The 18,332-nt window shown below is 37.9% G+C and overlaps 1 protein-coding gene across 6 annotated transcripts in view; it reads right to left on the bottom strand.

Annotated features, from left to right (window-relative positions):
* Positions 1-11,659: 11,659 nt before the first annotated feature.
* Positions 11,660-18,332, bottom strand: part of NFATC1 (nuclear factor of activated T cells 1) — a 234,998-nt gene continuing 228,325 nt past the window's right edge. For 3 of the 6 annotated variants that reach the window (XM_073678904.1, XM_073678907.1, XM_073678903.1), the window contains one exon: positions 11,782-13,612. In XM_073678904.1, the coding sequence (XP_073535005.1) occupies positions 13,563-13,612 (50 nt within the window). In that variant the 3' untranslated portion in view covers positions 11,782-13,562. Of the gene's footprint in view, positions 13,613-18,332 lie in introns of all 6 variants that reach the window. The other 3 variants (XM_073678906.1, XM_073678908.1, XM_073678902.1) reach the window with 3 other exon arrangements.

An 18,332-nucleotide genomic window follows, 5' to 3' on the forward strand; every position in this document is an offset into this window, starting at 1 on the left:
GCATATCAACCCAAGGAAAAAAGCAAAAGACCTTGTGAAGATGATGGCGGAAGCTGGTAAGATTGTGTCTATTCACAGTGAAATGAGTACTGTATCAACATGGGCTGAAAGGCCACTCTGCCAGGAAGAAGCCATTACTCCAAAAGAAACATAAAAAAGCCAGATTAATGTTTGCAAATGCACACAGGAACAAAGACATTCATTTTTGGAGACATGTCCTGTGGTCTGATGAAACTAAAATTGAACTTTTGGGGCATAATGACCATCGGTACATTTGGAGGAAAAAGGGAGAAGCTTGGAAGCCTAAGAACACCATCCCATCTGTGAAACACGGGAGTGGCAGCATCATGTTGTGGCGTTGTTTTGCTGCAGGAGGGACCGATGCACTTCACAAAATAGATGGCATCATGAGAAAAGAAGATTATCTGGCAATACGGAAGCAACATCTCAAGACATTAGCCAGGAAGTTAAAGCTTGGGCGGAAATGGGTCTTCCAAATGGACAATGACCCGAAGCATACTGCCAAAATGGTAACAAAGTGGCTTAAGGATAACAAAGTCCATGTTTTCGTGTGGCCATCACAAAGCCCTGATCTCAATCCTATTGAAAATTTATGGGCAAAGCTGAAAAGGCAGATGCGAGCAAGGCGACCTACAAACCTGGATCAGTTAAGCTTGTGGAAGGATATCACAAACATTTGACCCAAGTCATTCAGTTTAAGGGCAATGGTACCAAGTACTAATGAAATGTATGTAAACTTTTGACTTTGCAGTAAGTAATAAAAATGCTTTAAAACATTCTCTCTCTCTCTCATTATTCTGGCATTTGGCAAATATTAAAAAATGATGGTAATCCTAATTGACCTAAAACAGGAAAGGCTTATTCTGATTTCATGTCAGATATTGAGAAAAACATGCATAAGTGTCTTTTTATATAGTGTATGTAAACTTCTGGTTTCAACTGTATATACACATGTGGGGAGTGAACCTTATTGTTGCGCAAGCTGGAAATCACAGGAGCGGAAGCCGCAGCTTACGTCGGCGTGCACATGGCTGGGGGCACATGGCAGTGATGTCATGCACTCTCGTCGCGTGGACGCTGAAATCAGCTGCCGGCTTCAGAAGACGACGCGCAGCAGTGGAGCGGGAGAAGGTGAGTATAGTGGTTTATTGTTTTTTTTTCCTATGCATTGAACAACAGTGGCGCCAGCAGAATGGGGGACATATACCAGGATGGGGGAGACATACCAGGATGGGGCATATATACCAGGATGGGTAACATAAACCAGGATCGTGGACATATACCAGCATGGGGAACATATACCAGGATGGGACACAAATACCAGGATGGTGCATATACCAGGACGAGGAACATATGGGCAACACGGTTGCTCAGTGGTTAGCACTGCAGCCTTGCAGTGCTGGGGCCCTGGGCTCAAATCCAACCAAGGACAACATCTGCAAGGAGTTTGTATGTTCTCCCCGTGTTTGTGTGGGTTTCCCCCCGGTTTCTCCAGTTTCCTCCCACACTCCAAAGCCATACTGATAGGAAATTTAGATTGTAAGCCCCCATGAGGACAGTGGCCATAATGTCTGGAAAGCACTGTGGAATGAATTACGCTATATAAGTGAGTAAAATAAATCAATAAATATACCAGGATGGGGGACATATACCAGGATGGTATCTGGTATATATCTCATTTATCACATATTGATACGTACAACTGTGCAAAAGTTTCAAGTTGCGCTGCCTACCTATCCTATGATATTAAAGGGATATTAAAGGGAAGTAAGCATGAAGTGTCTTTCATTTGCTGCACTATGAAAGTGTTGATAACAGCAGCACAGAGACCAAAGGTAATCCTGAAGAAGCTGCAGAGTTCTCAAGCAGAGACTGGAGTTTCTGTCCATACGACCAGAATAAGCCGTAAACTCAATAGATGTGGCCTTTATGGAAGAGTGGGCAGAAAAAAGCATTTACATACACACACAAATTGTACATCTCGTTTTGAGGTAGCCAAAAGACATGTGGGAGACTTCCTAAATGTATGGAGGAAGGTGATGTGGTCAGATGAGGCCAAAATTTTACTTTTTGGCAAACCAAGGTAAACGATATGTCTGGTACCAAACCAACACAGCTCATCACCCTAAGAACACCATCCCCTCAGTGAAACATGGTGGCCGCTGTTTTTCGGCAGCAGGGACAGGGAAAACGGTCCGAGTCGGGGAGAAGATGATTGGTATGAAATGCAGGGATATTCATGAGCAAAACCTGTTTTAGTCTGTCAGTTATTTGAGACTGGGATGGAGGTTCACCTTCCAACAAGATAAAGGCTCAAACCATACTGCTAAGCAACTCTCGAGTGGTTTAAGGGGTATCATGTAAATGTTTTGGAGTGGCCTAGACAAAGCCCAGACTTTTAACTCAATTGAGAATCTGTGGTCAGACTTGGAGATTGCTGTTCACCAGAGGAAACCATCTAACTTGACGGAGCTGGAGCAGTTTTGCCTTGAAAAATGAGCAAAAATCCCAGTGGGAAGATGTGGAAAGCTCATAGAGACTAATCCAAATCGACGTTCAGCTGTAATTGCCGCAAAAGAAGGCTCTACAAATTACTGACTTAAGTGGGGTGAATAGTCATGCACACTGAAGTTTTCAGTTATTTTGTCCTATTTATTGTTTGCTTCACAATAAAAAGAAAACCAAATGTTCACAGTTGGAGGCATACTGATGCAAACCCTAAAAAAAACCTGTGAAATTCCAGGTTGTAGGGTTCAAAACACAAAAAATGACAGGGGGAAGGAGGATGTGAATACTTTTGCAAGCCACTGTAAAACAATATTTGTATTGAAACAGCAAAACACAGCCCAGTAAGTGATACATCACTGTAATCAGGGTCTCTGCTCCGACATTATGCTGCTCTCAGGTCACATAACAAATACCTGCTGACAGGTGCGCTTTAAATTATCCTAGGAGTCATTTTTCAACAAGACAATGTCAGGCTGTGTGTTGCTTGTGCTACTAAGCATGGTGTAAACTTGCTGCCATGGCCTGCAGTGTCTCTTGGCTTGTCCCCCATTGAGCATATCTGGCACGTCATTGGTTGGCAATTGTAAAGAGAGCTGCCAGCAGTGGTCCTTGATGATTTGTGTGCCCAAGTACATTCAGCATGGAAGACCATTCCTCAGACAAACATTAAAACATGTCTATCGATCCTGTGAATTTCATAATTCCACACCTTTACCTTGTTGTTGATGTTGCAATTTCAATGCTGACGAGTGTAATTTTCTTTGTGATAAGGAGAATATGAATAATTTACGAATATGTAATTAGTAACACAAAATACTACTTTTCACTATTTTAAAAGTACTTAGTTGAATAAGAGGCAGGTTCTTCAGCCACTACAATCATGCTTTTTGGAAAGTTACTTGAACGGCCACATGAATTAAAACTTCTTTTAAAGAATCCCTCCCATGAAGATTATGTTCTTAATAAATCTGTGTATGTGTATGCAATGTAGTGTGTTAATGCTCTCACATACCACCGCCTTCTCCGAGATCCAGCACCGTTCTGTTGCTCTTGTCAGTGACTTTACCGCTCCACACTCTATGACCTGTGTGTGAGCCGTTAATCTCTTTTACAATGTATGTGCCTCATTCTGACGCTCCATAGACTTCCATTCTAAAAGTCACCTCCTGATCACACAGAGGACAGTGAGACCCGCAGAGTCTGAAGTGGTGACATCACCGAGAAGATAAACAGAATGGCGCTGGATCCCGAAGAGGGTGGTGAGTATATCAACACACTGACACTACATTATGTTCACATATACACAGATTTAGTTAAAAAAAAACTTCATGGGAGGGATTCTTTAAGTTCTTCCTAAAGAATTCTGCTGCCTGCCATGTACGCTCGGTATGTGTGTGGTCAGGCCTCACCCAGAATATTTGATTGAAACATAAGCAGTAACTGTGCAGTAAACAGCAGGCTATTCATCACAGGCATGAGGACAGATAAGAACTGGTATAAAAGCAGAATCATTTCTTCAACCAGAAATCAGTCCAAAATCATTTGTTTTCTTTTCCCCCTTTCTATATTATTACTGTGTGTAGTTATTCTATTCTACAGCTTACTGTAATTTCCATTACCCATTTAATCATGTACTATGATCTCCAATTCTCTTTTTCTGCATGGACTGCCCATGTGTATACATTTGGTAATAGAGTTTTGCCCTAGTTTACTATATACTTGTATATACTATATTTCCTCAGTGCATATATTTATGGCTGTAGCTCTACCGCTGTGTGCCGTGTGTACTGTTTCCTTGAGAGACTGATTTCTGAGTGATTTGCCTCAATAAAGTTAAGCTAAACTACTAATCATCCTGATATTTGTTGGGACACAAAATGAGCATTCGTTTCTACAGCGCAAATCTCACGCAGCAACGAGACATCTGGATACACTACATGGCATTGTAGTTTATCCTGATAGCTTATTATAGTATATCCTGAGAACATATTATAGTATATCCTGATAGCTTATTATAGTATATACTGAGAAAATATTATAGTATATCCTGATAGCTTATTATAGTATATACTGAGAAAATATTATAGTATATCCTGATAGCTTATTATAGTACTAGATGGTGGCCCGATTCTAACGCATCGGGTATTCTAGAATATGTATGCGGCCGACCGGGCGCAATCAGCAGAGCGGTGTTTAAATTTGGCGCCAAAATCGCTGATTGGTCGCGGCTGGCAACCGCGACCAAACAGCAAAGCGGTGTTAAAATTCGTTGATTGATCACGACCGATCCTGAGAACATATTATAGTATATCCTGAGAGCTTATTATAGTATATCCTGAGAACATATTATAGTATATCCTGAGAGCTTATTATAGTATATCCTGAGAACATATTATAGTATATCCTGAGAACATATTATAGTATATCCTGAGAACATATTATAGTATATCCTGATAGCTTATTATAGTATATCCTGAGAACATATTATAGTATATCCTGAGAACATATTATAGTATATCCTGAGAGCTTATTATAGTATATCCTGAGAACATATTATAGTATATCCTGATAGCTTATTATAGTATATCCTGAGAACATATTATAGTATATCCTGAGAGCATATTATAGTATATCCTGAGAACATATTATAGTATATCCTGAGAACATATTATAGTATATCCTGAGAACATATTATAGTATATCCTGAGAACATATTACAGTATATCCTGAGAACATATTATAGTATATCCTGTGAACATATTATAGTATATCCTGAGAGCTTATTATAGTATATCCTGAGAACATATTATAGTATATCCTGATAGCTTATTATAGTATATCCTGAGAACATATTATAGTATATCCTGAGAACATATTATAGTATATCCTGAGAACATATTATAGTATATCCTGATAGCTTATTATAGTATATCCTAAGAACATATTATAGTATATCCTGAGAGCTTATTATAGTATATTCTGAGAACATATTATAGTATATCCTGAGAACATATTATAGTATATCCTGTGAACATATTATAGTATATCCTGAGAACATATTATAGTATATCCTGAGAGCTTATTATAGTATATCCTGAGAACATATTATAGTATCCTGAGAGCTTATTATAGTATATCCTGAGAACATATTATAGTATATCCTGAGAGCTTATTATAGTATATCCTGAGAACATATTATAGTATATCCTGAGAACATATTATAGTATATCCTGATAGCTTATTATAGTATATCCTGAGAGCATGTTATAGTATATCCTGAGAGCTTATTATAGTATATCCTGAGAACATATTATAGGATATCCTGAGAGCTTATTATAGTATATTCTGAGAACATATTATAGTATATCCTGAGAACATATTATAGTATATTCTGAGAACATATAGTATATCCTGAGAACATATTATAGTATATCCTGAGAGCTTATTATAGTATATCCTGAGAACATAATATAGTATATCCTGAGAACATATTATAGTATATCCTGATAGCTTATTATACTATATCCTGAGAACATATTATAGTATATCCTGAGAGCTTATTATAGTATATCCTGAGAGCTTATTATAGTATATCCTGAGAACATATTATAGTATATCCTGAGAACATATTATAGTATATCCTGTGAACATATTATAGTATATCCTGAGAGCTTATTATAGTATATCCTGAGAGCATGTTATAGTATATCCTGAGAGCTTATTATAGTATATCCTGAGAATATATTATAGTATATCCTGAGAGCTTATTATAGTATATCCTGAGAGCATGTTATAGTATATCCTGAGAGCTTATTATAGTATATCCTGTGAACATATTATAGTATATCCTGAGAGCATATTATAGTATATCCTGAGAGCTTATTATAGTATATCCTGAGAGCTTATTATAGTATATCCTGAGAGCATGTTATAGTATATCCTGAGAGCTTATTATAGTATATCCTGAGAGTATGTTATAGTATATCCTGAGAGCTTATTATAGTATATCCTGTGAACATATTATAGTATATCCTGAGAGCTTATTATAGTATATCCTGAGAACATATTATAGTATATCCTGAGAGCTTATTATAGTATATCCTGAGAACATAATATAGTATATCCTGAGAACATATTATAGTATATCCTGATAGCTTATTATACTATATCCTGAGAACATATTATAGTATATCCTGAGAGCTTATTATAGTATATCCTGAGAGCTTATTATAGTATATCCTGAGAACATATTATAGTATATCCTGAGAACATATTATAGTATATCCTGTGAACATATTATAGTATATCCTGAGAGCTTATTATAGTATATCCTGAGAGCATGTTATAGTATATCCTGAGAGCTTATTATAGTATATCCTGAGAATATATTATAGTATATCCTGAGAGCTTATTATAGTATATCCTGAGAGCATGTTATAGTATATCCTGAGAGCTTATTATAGTATATCCTGTGAACATATTATAGTATATCCTGAGAGCATATTATAGTATATCCTGAGAGCTTATTATAGTATATCCTGAGAGCTTATTATAGTATATCCTGAGAGCATGTTATAGTATATCCTGAGAGCTTATTATAGTATATCCTGAGAGTATGTTATAGTATATCCTGAGAGCTTATTATAGTATATCCTGTGAACATATTATAGTATATCCTGAGAGCTTATTATAGTATATCCTGAGAGCATGTTATAGTATATCCTGAGAGCTTATTATAGTATATCCTGAGAATATATTATAGTATATCCTGAGAGCATATTATAGTATATCCTGAGAGCTTATTATAGTATATCCTGAGAGCATATTATAGTATATCCTGAGAGCTTATTATAGTATATCCTGAGAGCTTATTATAGTATATCCTGAGAGCTTATTATAGTATATCCTGAGAACATATTATAGTATATGCTGAGAGCTTATTATAGTATATCCTGAGAGCTTATTATAGTATATCCTGAAAACATATTATAGTATATCCTGAGAACATATTATAGTATATTCTGAGAACATACAGTTATATGAAAAAGTTTGGGCACCCCTATTAATCTTAAGCTTAATGTTTTATAAAAATTGGTGTTTTTGCAACAGCTATTTCAGTTTGATATATGTAATAACTGTTGGACACAGTAATGTTTCCGCCTTGAAATGAGGTTTATTTATCTGCATTCATACAAAATTTGACAGGTGCATAAGTATGGGCACCCCACCAGAAAAGTGACATTAATATTTAGTAGATCCTCCTTTTGCAAAAATAGCAGCCTCTAGTCGCTTCCTGTAGCTTTTAATGAGTTCCTGGATCCTGGATGAAGGTATTTTTGACCATTCCTCTTTACAAAACAATTCCAGTTCAGTTAAGTTTGATGGTCGCCGAGCATGGACAGCCCTCTTCAAATGATCCCACAGATGTTCAATGATATTCAGGTCTGGGGACTGGGATGGCCATTCCAGAACATTGTAATTGTTCCTCTGCATGAATGCCAGAGTAGATTTGGAGCGGTGTTTTGGATCATTGTCTTGCTGAAAGATCCATCCCCTGCGTAACTTCAACTTTATCACTGATTCTTGAACATTATTGTCAAGAATCTGCTGATACTGAGTGGAATCCATGCGTCCCTCAACTTTAACAAGATTCCCGGTGCCGGCATTGGCCACACAGCCCCAAAGCATGATGGAACCTCCACCAAATTTTACTGTGGGTAGCAAGTGTTTTTCTTGGAATGCTGTGTTTTTTGCCGCCATGCATAACGCCTTTTTGTATGACCAAACAACTCAATCTTGGTTTCATCAGTCCACAGGACCTTCTTCCAAAAAGAAATTGGCTTCTCCAAATGTGCTTTTGCATACCTCAGCCGACTCTGTTTGTGGCGTGCTTGCAGAAACGGCTTCTTTCGCATCACTCTCCCATACAGCTTCTCCTTGTGCAAAGTGCGTTGTATAGTTGACCGATGCACATTGACACCATCTGCAGCAAGTTGATGCTGCAGCTCTCTGGAGGTGGTCTGAGGATTGTCCTTGACTGATCTCACCATTCTTCTTCTCTGCCTTTCTGATGTTTGCCACTTCTGGCCTTAACAAAAACTGTCCCTGTGTTCTTCCATTTCCTTACTATGTTCCTCACAGTGGAAACTGACAGGTTAAATCTCTGAGACAGCTTTTTGTATCCTTCCCCTGAACAACTATGTTGAATAATCTTTGTTTTCAGATCATTTGACAGTTGTTTTGAGGAGCCCATGATGCCACTCTTCAGAGGAGATTCAAACAGGAGAACAACTTGCAAGTGGCCACTTTAAGTAGCTTTTCTCATGATTGCATACACCTGGCTATGAAGTTCAAAGCTCAATGAGGTTATAAAACCAAAAAAAGTGCTTTAGTAAGTCAGTAAATAGTAGGTAGGAGTATTTAAAACAAGAAAATGATAAGGGTGCCCATACTTATGCACCTGTCAAATTTTGTTTGAATGCAGATTGCACATTTTCTGTTAGTACAATAAACCTCATTTCAAGGCAGAAACATTACTGTGTCCAACAGTTATTACATATATCAAACTGAAATAGCTGTTGCAAAAACACCAATTTTTATAAAACATTAAGCTTAAGATTAATAGGGTGCCCAAACTTTTTCATATAACTGTATTATAGTATATCCTGAGAGCTTATTATAGTATATCCTGAGAACATACAGTGAAGGAAATAATTATTTGATCCCTTGCTGTTTTTGTACGTTTGCCCACTGACATAGACATGAACAGTCTATAATTTTAAGGGTAGGTTAATTTTAACATTGATTGATTATCCCAAAAAAATCAAGAAAATCACATTGCATAAATTAGATAAATTTATTTGCATTTTGCAGTGAGAAATAAGTATTTGATCCCTCTGGCAATCAACACTTAATACTTGGTGGCAAAACCCTTGTTGGCAAGCACAGCAGTCAGACGTTTTTTGTAGTTGATGATGAGGTTTGCGCACAAGTCAGGAGGAATTTGGGTCCATTCCTCTTTGCAGATCATCACTAAATTATTCAGATTTTGAGGCTGTCGCTTGGCAACTCGGAGCTTCAACTCCCTCCATAAGTTTTCTATGGGATTAAGGTCTGGACACTGGCTAGGCCACTCCTTGACCTTAATGTGCTTCTTTTTGAGCCACTCCATTGTTGCCTTGGCTGTATGTTTTGGGTCACTGTCTTGCTGGAAGACCCAGCCACAACCCATTTTTAATGTCCTGGCGGAGGGAAGGAGGTTGTCACTCAGGATTTTACAGTACATGGCTCCATCCATTCTCCCATTGATGCAGTGAAGTAGTCCTGTGCCCTTAACTGAGAAACACCCCCAAAACATGTTTCCACCTTCATGCTTGACAGTGGGGACGGTGTTCTTTGGGTGATAGGCAGCATTTCTCTTCCTCCAAACACAGCGAGTTGAGTTAATGCCAAAGAGCTCAATTCTTGTCTCATCTGACCACAGTACCTTCTCCCAGTGACTCACAGACTTATCCAGGTGTTCATTGGCAAACTTCAGACGGGTCTCCACATGTGCCTTCTTGAGCAGGGGGACCTTGTGGGCACTATAGGATTTTAAACCTTTAAGGCATAGTGTGTTACTAATGGTTTTCTTGGTGACTGTGGTCCCAGCTGCCTTGTGATCATTAACAAGTTCACCCCGTGTAGTTTTAGGCTGATCGCTCACCTTCCTCATGATCAAGGATACCCCACAAGGTGAGATTTTGCATGGTGCCCCAGATCGATGTCGATTGACAGTCATTTTGTATCTCTTAGATTTTCTTACTGTTGCACCAACCGTTGCCTCCTTCTCACCCAGCGTCTTACTTATGGTTTTGTAGCCCATTCCAGCCTTTGTGCAGGTCTATGATCTTGTCCCTGACATCCTTAGAAAGCTCTTTGGTCTTGCCCATGTTGTAGAGGTTACAGTCTGACTGACTATTTGAGTCTGTGGACAGGAGTCTTTTATACAGGTGACTATGTAAGACAGCTGTCTTTAATGAAGGTAATGAGTTGATTAGGAGTGTCTAACTGGTCTGTAGGAGCCAGAACTCATGATGGTTTGTAGGGGATCAAATACTTATTTCTCACTGCAAAATGCAAATAAATTTGTCTAATTTATACAATGTAATTTTCTTGATTTTTTTGGGATATTCTATCTCTCAATGTTAAAATTAACCTACCCTTAAAATTATAGACTGTTCATGTCTATGTCAGTGGACAAACTTACAAAAACAGCAAGGGATCAAATAATTATTTCCTTCACTGTATTATGGTATATCCTGAGAGCTTATTATGTTATATCCTTAAAGAATATTCCTGATTTTAGCATCTGCTCATCTTGGCTTTCCTAGGCCAAAGGAAGAATAAAATAATCTTTTTAAAGCCAGGTTCACACAACACAGGTGATACAATTTTTAATGTTTTTTTAAGGGTAGCAGATGAAGCTCTCTTCCCACCCCGTTGTGAACCATATCATGCGCAATTAGCTACCACTACCACAGTGGGTCGAATTTTGGCCTCAGCGTCTGCCAGTTGCCTAAGTAAAAATGAGGAGTGGATCTTAAAGGTGTATTTCAGAACAGGGCGCATAAATGTGTAACCCTCCCCCTATGGGACCAGTTGCAAAATAGATGGTTGCCCTGCAGTGGCGTCCTGGGTTTGAATCTGACCAGGCAACACTTGTATGGAGTTTGTATGTTATTTCCATATTTGTTTGGTTTTTCTCCCACACTCCAAATACAGTGATAAGCTATCCAATTAGCATAGCAAATAAGGTCTCTTTCACAAAAGTGTATTTGTCATCCGTATTTAATCTGTTTTACTCAGATTGAAATATGGTGCTAATATAAATTAATTGAGCTAATCAATTAATTGGCCATACATTCAATTTTTTTTTTAAAAATGCAGGGTATTGTTTTGACTAGTTAAATGAAAAGAATATGCCCATTACAGTCCATGGGAGGGGGTGCGTAACATAAAGATACATCAGTAATGGATCAGTTCTTGCATCTCTATTATAATACATTTTTGAAAAATGGATCTGTTCAGTTTCTGATAGAATACTGATGAAATACTGATGGAATACTGATGCACCCTATTTCATTGTACGTCCGTATGGTGATAATCTCTACACAGCGCTGCAGAATCTATCTGCCATTTTTAAGTAGCAAGTAATAAAACGAAGAAATGAGTGGCTGGTAGACACATAAGATGTGATGAAACTAAGCAGAGAGAGAAAGCACGGCAATACTGGCTCCATAATATTGCTTTATTGATACCGTTCAGGGATAGCCAACGTACGTAGTCTCTGAGCACTGAACTGTCTACTTGGTCATCTATTATACATATATCATGCAAATCTTATAGTGCTATAATAATGGGTAAACGTCTTTTGATTACACATGGAAAGTTAAAAGATAGTTATTACAATAATGAAAAGCCCGGTTTGTACAGAAAAAAAGCCATATTATTCATTCAATTTATCACAGTAATGTGCAAATATTAAATATGGCTTTTAGATTTCATTTTGAAAGGTAAGACCTAATACACAGCATTATATTTCGTCAAGCCAGATACCTTCGGTCGGCTTGTAATTCAGGCATTTTTCCAGAAGAGGGCATTGATTACTAAGGCACAACATTAGTTACATTGTATTCTCAATTAGACCATGCTAGAGTTCGGTTACATGTAGTAAAAATGTATCACTAGTATTTAGCTGCTACTTGTACGATAGATAATGAACAGGATCATACTACATATCTTTACTATACTCCAAATTATATTAACACATATGGACACAGTTCACATAGCACTGCATTGCCAGCCATTTTTGGTAACATTCCCGGCATACAGCCCGAGGCAATTTGTGGCCGTCCAGCTGTTTTATCCATTACAACTCCAAGCATGCGTTGCCACCTGGCATTCTGGGAAATGTAGTTTCGCAACAACTGCGGAGGCAGCAGAGTCCACCACTCCTACTGTAGAAGAATTAGAGATATAAGGCTTTTGTGAAACCTAATAAATATTTACAATCTTAAAGTCACCTATGTACAAATTACACGAAGATTGTTGCTTTTACTCTACCAAGACGTTTTGCGTTTCATCTAAAGTGCTTGCTGTCGGGATGGAGCAACACGATGCATACAATATACTGCACTTGGCCATGATCACGATGAACACCGAATACAACGCGAGGTGCCATTAGACGTCAGGCTTAACTTAATAGAACTGCTTTGATTATTATTTGCTAGGTGAGGAAAGAGGAGCATTGCCTAATTTGTATGTAACCCAATATGCTTTAAAATTGAGCTAGTTATGTCAATGGCAGGAACAGATGTTTGATACTATTAAGCATCATCTAGGGATTAAATCATGTTTTAACTTGCATTTATGGTTATTATACTTTTATGTGCTTTTATCTCTCGTGTGCTCTGCTTCCAAATTAAGAACAAAACATTCTTTTATTAAAATGGATTTCTTTATATGGATTAAATATAGTATAAAGAGTCAGACTGGCGTTTCTTGAGGCGCAGAGATTAAGGCGAGTTTGCTGGATCTTTTGTATATACATCCAATTTTTGCCTTTTTTTTTAACCTTTTGACAATAAAGTCTGCTTCCACCCAAATCGGCAAGCTGAACAATCGCTTTGAAGTCCATTGCACCGAAAATACTTCTTTTGGTAGCAAACAGAAAGCTTTTTGATTCATCCTAATGCCCAAAATATGAACATTTAAGGCACTGCCGGCATCCAGTGGTGCCAAAAGAATCAGATGCGGTTCCTGGCCCTCAGCTTTGTCAAGTATATCAGTTAGATTCCATATGATACATAGTCACAATGTTTGTTTCATGTTTTTTTTTCTTGAGATGATCATTCTGCTGAAGACTAAACACATCTGCTGTAGCGGAGATAGAAACTCCATAATATGAAGAAAGGTCCTGGTGGTGAGTCCAATCCAGTCTTCACTTTAGGGCAGGTAGGGATCTCTGTCTGGTAAGTCCAGGATTGTCAGAGCTATGTGTGGATATTGTTGCTGGATAAATCATTCCTTATGATCTCATTTACTGCAAAAATAAAAACAAGAAAAAGAGATTAAATCTACCTAGTAAATAAATGAACATGTCAATTACTGACCTATAAAATATACTTGTGAATCGTACCCAGAGCCAGATTTGGCTGAAGTAAAAGTATGTCGCTCTTAAAAGAAAATATATTTAGCCAGGAATATTATACCTTACATAGATACAACACTAAATCCGAATCTGGATGGAGCAAAGCCTATGTAAACTTAATCTTAAAGGATGTATCTGAGAAGTTTTTATATTACCTTCTGCTATCAATCAGCAATGTGTGTATAAGACTTATCCGTCGCTTTCTTTTGCTGTTTCCAGCGCTGCTCTGGTCCTCTCCTGCATCACGTGACTGTAGTTGTTATCAGCCGGCTCACACAGCGTCTTCTGTATGGACAAGAGGTCACTTTCTCAAGTCTATGAGACTCAGAATAAGACTGTTATAGACCTACATTTAGGAAATGAGCTAATGCTCCCCTGTGTGAGTTTGCAATAAAGAGCTGAGGTCAAATGATGCAGAAGAGGACTGGAGCAGCGCTGGAAACGGCAGAAGACAGAAACCTGTTAGTATTTTATTGCACTCACTACACACACATTACTGACTGATAACAAAGGGGGCAATAAAAAAAACGCTGGAGTGGTCTTTTAACTGCAAATACAATGGTTTATTCATCATCATAGAAATAACAACAACATATAAAAGAATGCTTCATAATATATAACATAAATATAATGTCTGTAAATCGCTGTGGAATTAATGGTGCTATATAAGCGAGTAAAATAAATAAATAAAATATTTTCGAAAGACACTATATTGAGACAAAACTTATTTACATGAATATCTTTAATTATGCCATCTAGGTGAATTCTCCATGAGACATTGTCAAATCAGGCAGTTCCTATCTCTGTGTCTATAAAACCTAGGGCTGACAACATTTTGGATGAAGGGGATGCAGTCGCACCTGGGCTTTAGAGCCTCTGGGGCCCAAAAGGGACCGTTTGGCTCATATGAGAAAACCAGTACTATTAAAGACCCATGACAGTTGGGGGCCCATTTGGATATTTTTCATTGGGGCTCAAATGCTGCATATTACAACACTGACCTTATCTCTATTCCTCCATTGTTATACACTGTCATCAATCATGAGTGTGAAACTTTTTATCTGTGGAGGTTTTTCCAACATGTACACCTTTCTGCTTCAACATTAACATAGAGACTTCACCCTTCATGTAAAGAGATCATTTTTTTTAGATATCATACACTGTGACTACAATAAACATAACCTGACACTTAAAGACCTTTATCTTTAGAAAAGATTTAAAAAAAAATTATATAGTCATAAGAAAGAAACTAAGTACACCCTCTTTGAATTCTACGGTTTTACATACAATTGGGACCAAATGTTTTGCATTTTTTTTAAAAGTGTGATTACTTCTGTCTGGTTGCTGTGATGACATTTTCCTGGTGATTTTAGTAAACCAGAAGCAAATAGTTGTCATCTATAAGGACGAAAAGTGTGTTTGACATTGTTTTATCCCTTTATGTGTTAGTTTTCATCATTTGAAGGGTCAACTGTTTTGCATACTTTGTCATGGGTAGTCGAATTTTGCCAAAAATTTCATTTTTTTTATGTGTGTGTTTTAAGGTTAAAACATGGCAAAGACAAAGCCCAGTTTATCACCAGATGTCAGGAAGCTTATTATTCTGAGAGTGAAGTCAGGCAAAAGCCAAAAAGAGGTAGTTATGGAATTCAACTGTTCTCAGAGTCACGTGTCACGTATATTAAAGAAAGAAAAAGAAGGTTATGGAACAGCTGACAAACCTAGAAGTGGACGACAGCAGAAAACTTCCTCCAGAGTTGATCACATTATTAAGAAAAAGTCAGTACCTCATGTCCATAAAAGTGCTGTACAGATTTTGCACGAAATGAACGAAGAATATGGGGTCAAAGTGAGTCGCCAAACTGTGGTGCGACGGCTAAGAGCAGTAGGGTTGAATGCACGGTTGCCAGCAAGAAGCCTTTCATCTCGGCAAAGAACTGGAAGGTCCGACTTGATTTTGCCAAAGAACAGAGCCAATGGAAAGAGACAGACTGGTCTAAGGTGTTGTGGTCGGATGCATCCAAGTTCAATCTGTTTTGTAGTGATGGCAAGCACTATATATACCACTCAATTGGAAAACGTAATGATGTAAGGTACCAAACACCTACAGTGAAACATGGTGGAGGCAATGTCATGGTTTGGGGCTGCTTTTCTGCATCTGACATTGGCCCTCTGCATAGAATTGATGGAAATATGAATGCTACCATGTACAAGGATATACTGGAGAATGTATTGCTGCCACATGGTAAAACCAAAGTAGGCAGGGGATGGAAATTCCAGCAAGACAATGATCCTAAGCACACGTCCAATTTAGTCAAAAATTGGTTAGCAAAGAAAAATCTTCGCCTGTTGCAATGGCCAAGCCAATCACCTGATTTGCACCCTATAGCGCACCTTTGGGATGAGTTAGGGTGATGAGTTGGGGCCCATACCCATAGCAATACAGAATCTGAATTGTTTGCAGATCTGCAAATGGAATGGAGCAAGATCCCTCAAGATGTCTTGAATACCCTAGTGGCTTCAATGCCCCGTCGTTGTGGTGCAGTGATTAAAGCAAGAGGTTATGCTACAAAATACTATGTTATGGCATTGTAAACAATCAATTACACTATATGTTGTGATCAATAAATAGTATATGCAAAACTTTTGACTGTCAGTTTTCTTTAATTAAATGGCCATACTTATATTCAAAAGCATTTTGGTTAAAATTAAGGTCTTGCATGATGACAACGTCATGCCATTTCAATTCATCACCAAGGAAATGGCATCACAACAACCAGACAGAAGAAATCACACTTTAAAAAAAAATGCAAAACTTTTGATCACCACTGTATATCAGGACATAATAAAAAAAAAACATCTGTTCCTGGTCTGATACAACCTCAGATGAGCAACACATGACAAATTACTGCCGGTCGTTCTTTATTTAACAAAAATAGGCCAAAATGCAGAAGCAGTGTGTGAAAAATTATGTACACCCCATGAATCACCTTCGGCAGCAATAGCTTAAAGTAATCATTTTCTTTATGACTTTATCAGACTTCAAATTATCCTAGAGAAATTTTGGCCCACATTTCTTTGAAATTAAACCTGATTATTTTCAGCCATTCTGATGTAAATTTGCTGATGTGCTTGGCAACATTGCCTTGCTGTATGATCCAGTTTCAGCCAAGCTTTAGATTTTGGATAGATGGCCTTACATTTGACTATAGAATACTTTGGTATACAGGGGAATTTATGGTCAACTCAACAACTGTAAGGTGTCCAGGTCCTGTGGCTGCAAATTGAGCCCAAATCATCACTCCTTCATCACCTTGCTGATGGTATGAGATGGCCAAACATCTCCACTTTGGTCTCATCTTTCCAAGGACATTGTTCCAGAAGTCTTGTGGTTTAATAACATGTAGTGGTTATGAACATGCACACACTCACACACGGGTAACTGAAAAGGGAAGTTCAACCACAGAGAGACGTCACACCTACACCCAACTGGTCCCTGTTCAGACTAGAAAGGCCCTAGCCGCACAATTAAGAACACCACCTGAGATCTAAGTCCCTAAAAGGCCGGGAAGAGGAAAGTGTGAAGTAAGATACAAAAACCTGGGGTAAGAAATGAAAACAGGTTCATATTGGGTATAGAGGGAAAACTAAGGAGAATCAAAAAAATGGAACAAGTAACCTTTCAGATACCTAACAGTGGTAAAAGGAAAGCAAACAGATTCACTGTAGGAATACAACTGGAGTTTACCAAACAAGGTAAACTCACTTAGGTGAAGGACTAGAACTACCGAACACACATCCACAAAGAGGTATAGCTAGATAGGAAGTGTAGTGAAGGGCGAACATATAAAACTTCACCCAGAATGTGATAAAGCAAACCAAAATGGGAAAATTAGAAATACCTGGAGAGGATCAAACCAAGAAGGGAAAACAAAGACAATAGAAACCCATCAGCATTTGGACAGGGAAGAAAGGGCAATAGCTCAGCAGACAGATGAAACGACCATGCAGCAACAGGTCACCAGATCAAATCCCCAAATTGAGCCACAACAGTAGCTTTGCAAACTTTACCGTGTGTCCATGTACGTTTTAGAAAAAAGAGTCTTTCTCTTGCAAATCCAAAATACAAGCCATAATTGTTTAATCTTTCTCTAATTGTTCTGTTATGCACTTGAACGTTTAACTTGTTAACTTAGGCCTTTATAGTCTGAGCTGTAGATCTTCGGGATTTTTTTTGTAATTTCTCTGAGCATTGCACAGGCTGACTGTGGGATGTCCACCCCTGGGAAATATGGGGAGTACTGTCTTGAATGTATTCCACTTGTGAATAATCTTTCCTAATATGGAATTGTCTGAAAATAGCCTTATAACCCTTCTTAGATTGATGGGCAGCGATAATTGCTTCTCTAAGGTAATTGCTTATGTTTTTCCTTGTGCTAACACATGCCTAGATTGTTCAGACAAACAAGCTACCTAAACTTTTGATTTACATAGATGGTCAAGCACATTTGATTAGCAGAATCTGCCTGTTACTTACCCTCTTAATGTATCTACCTTTTTTTACCTTTTTTTATGACTAGGTTTTTTTTATTATGTCTTGATACATAACACC

The sequence above is a fragment of the Phyllobates terribilis genome, unplaced genomic scaffold (genome assembly GCF_046119375.1).
Source record: "Phyllobates terribilis strain yellow unplaced genomic scaffold, ASM4611937v1 Scaffold_4__5_contigs__length_816908805, whole genome shotgun sequence".
Taxonomy (NCBI): Eukaryota; Metazoa; Chordata; class Amphibia; order Anura; family Dendrobatidae; genus Phyllobates; species Phyllobates terribilis.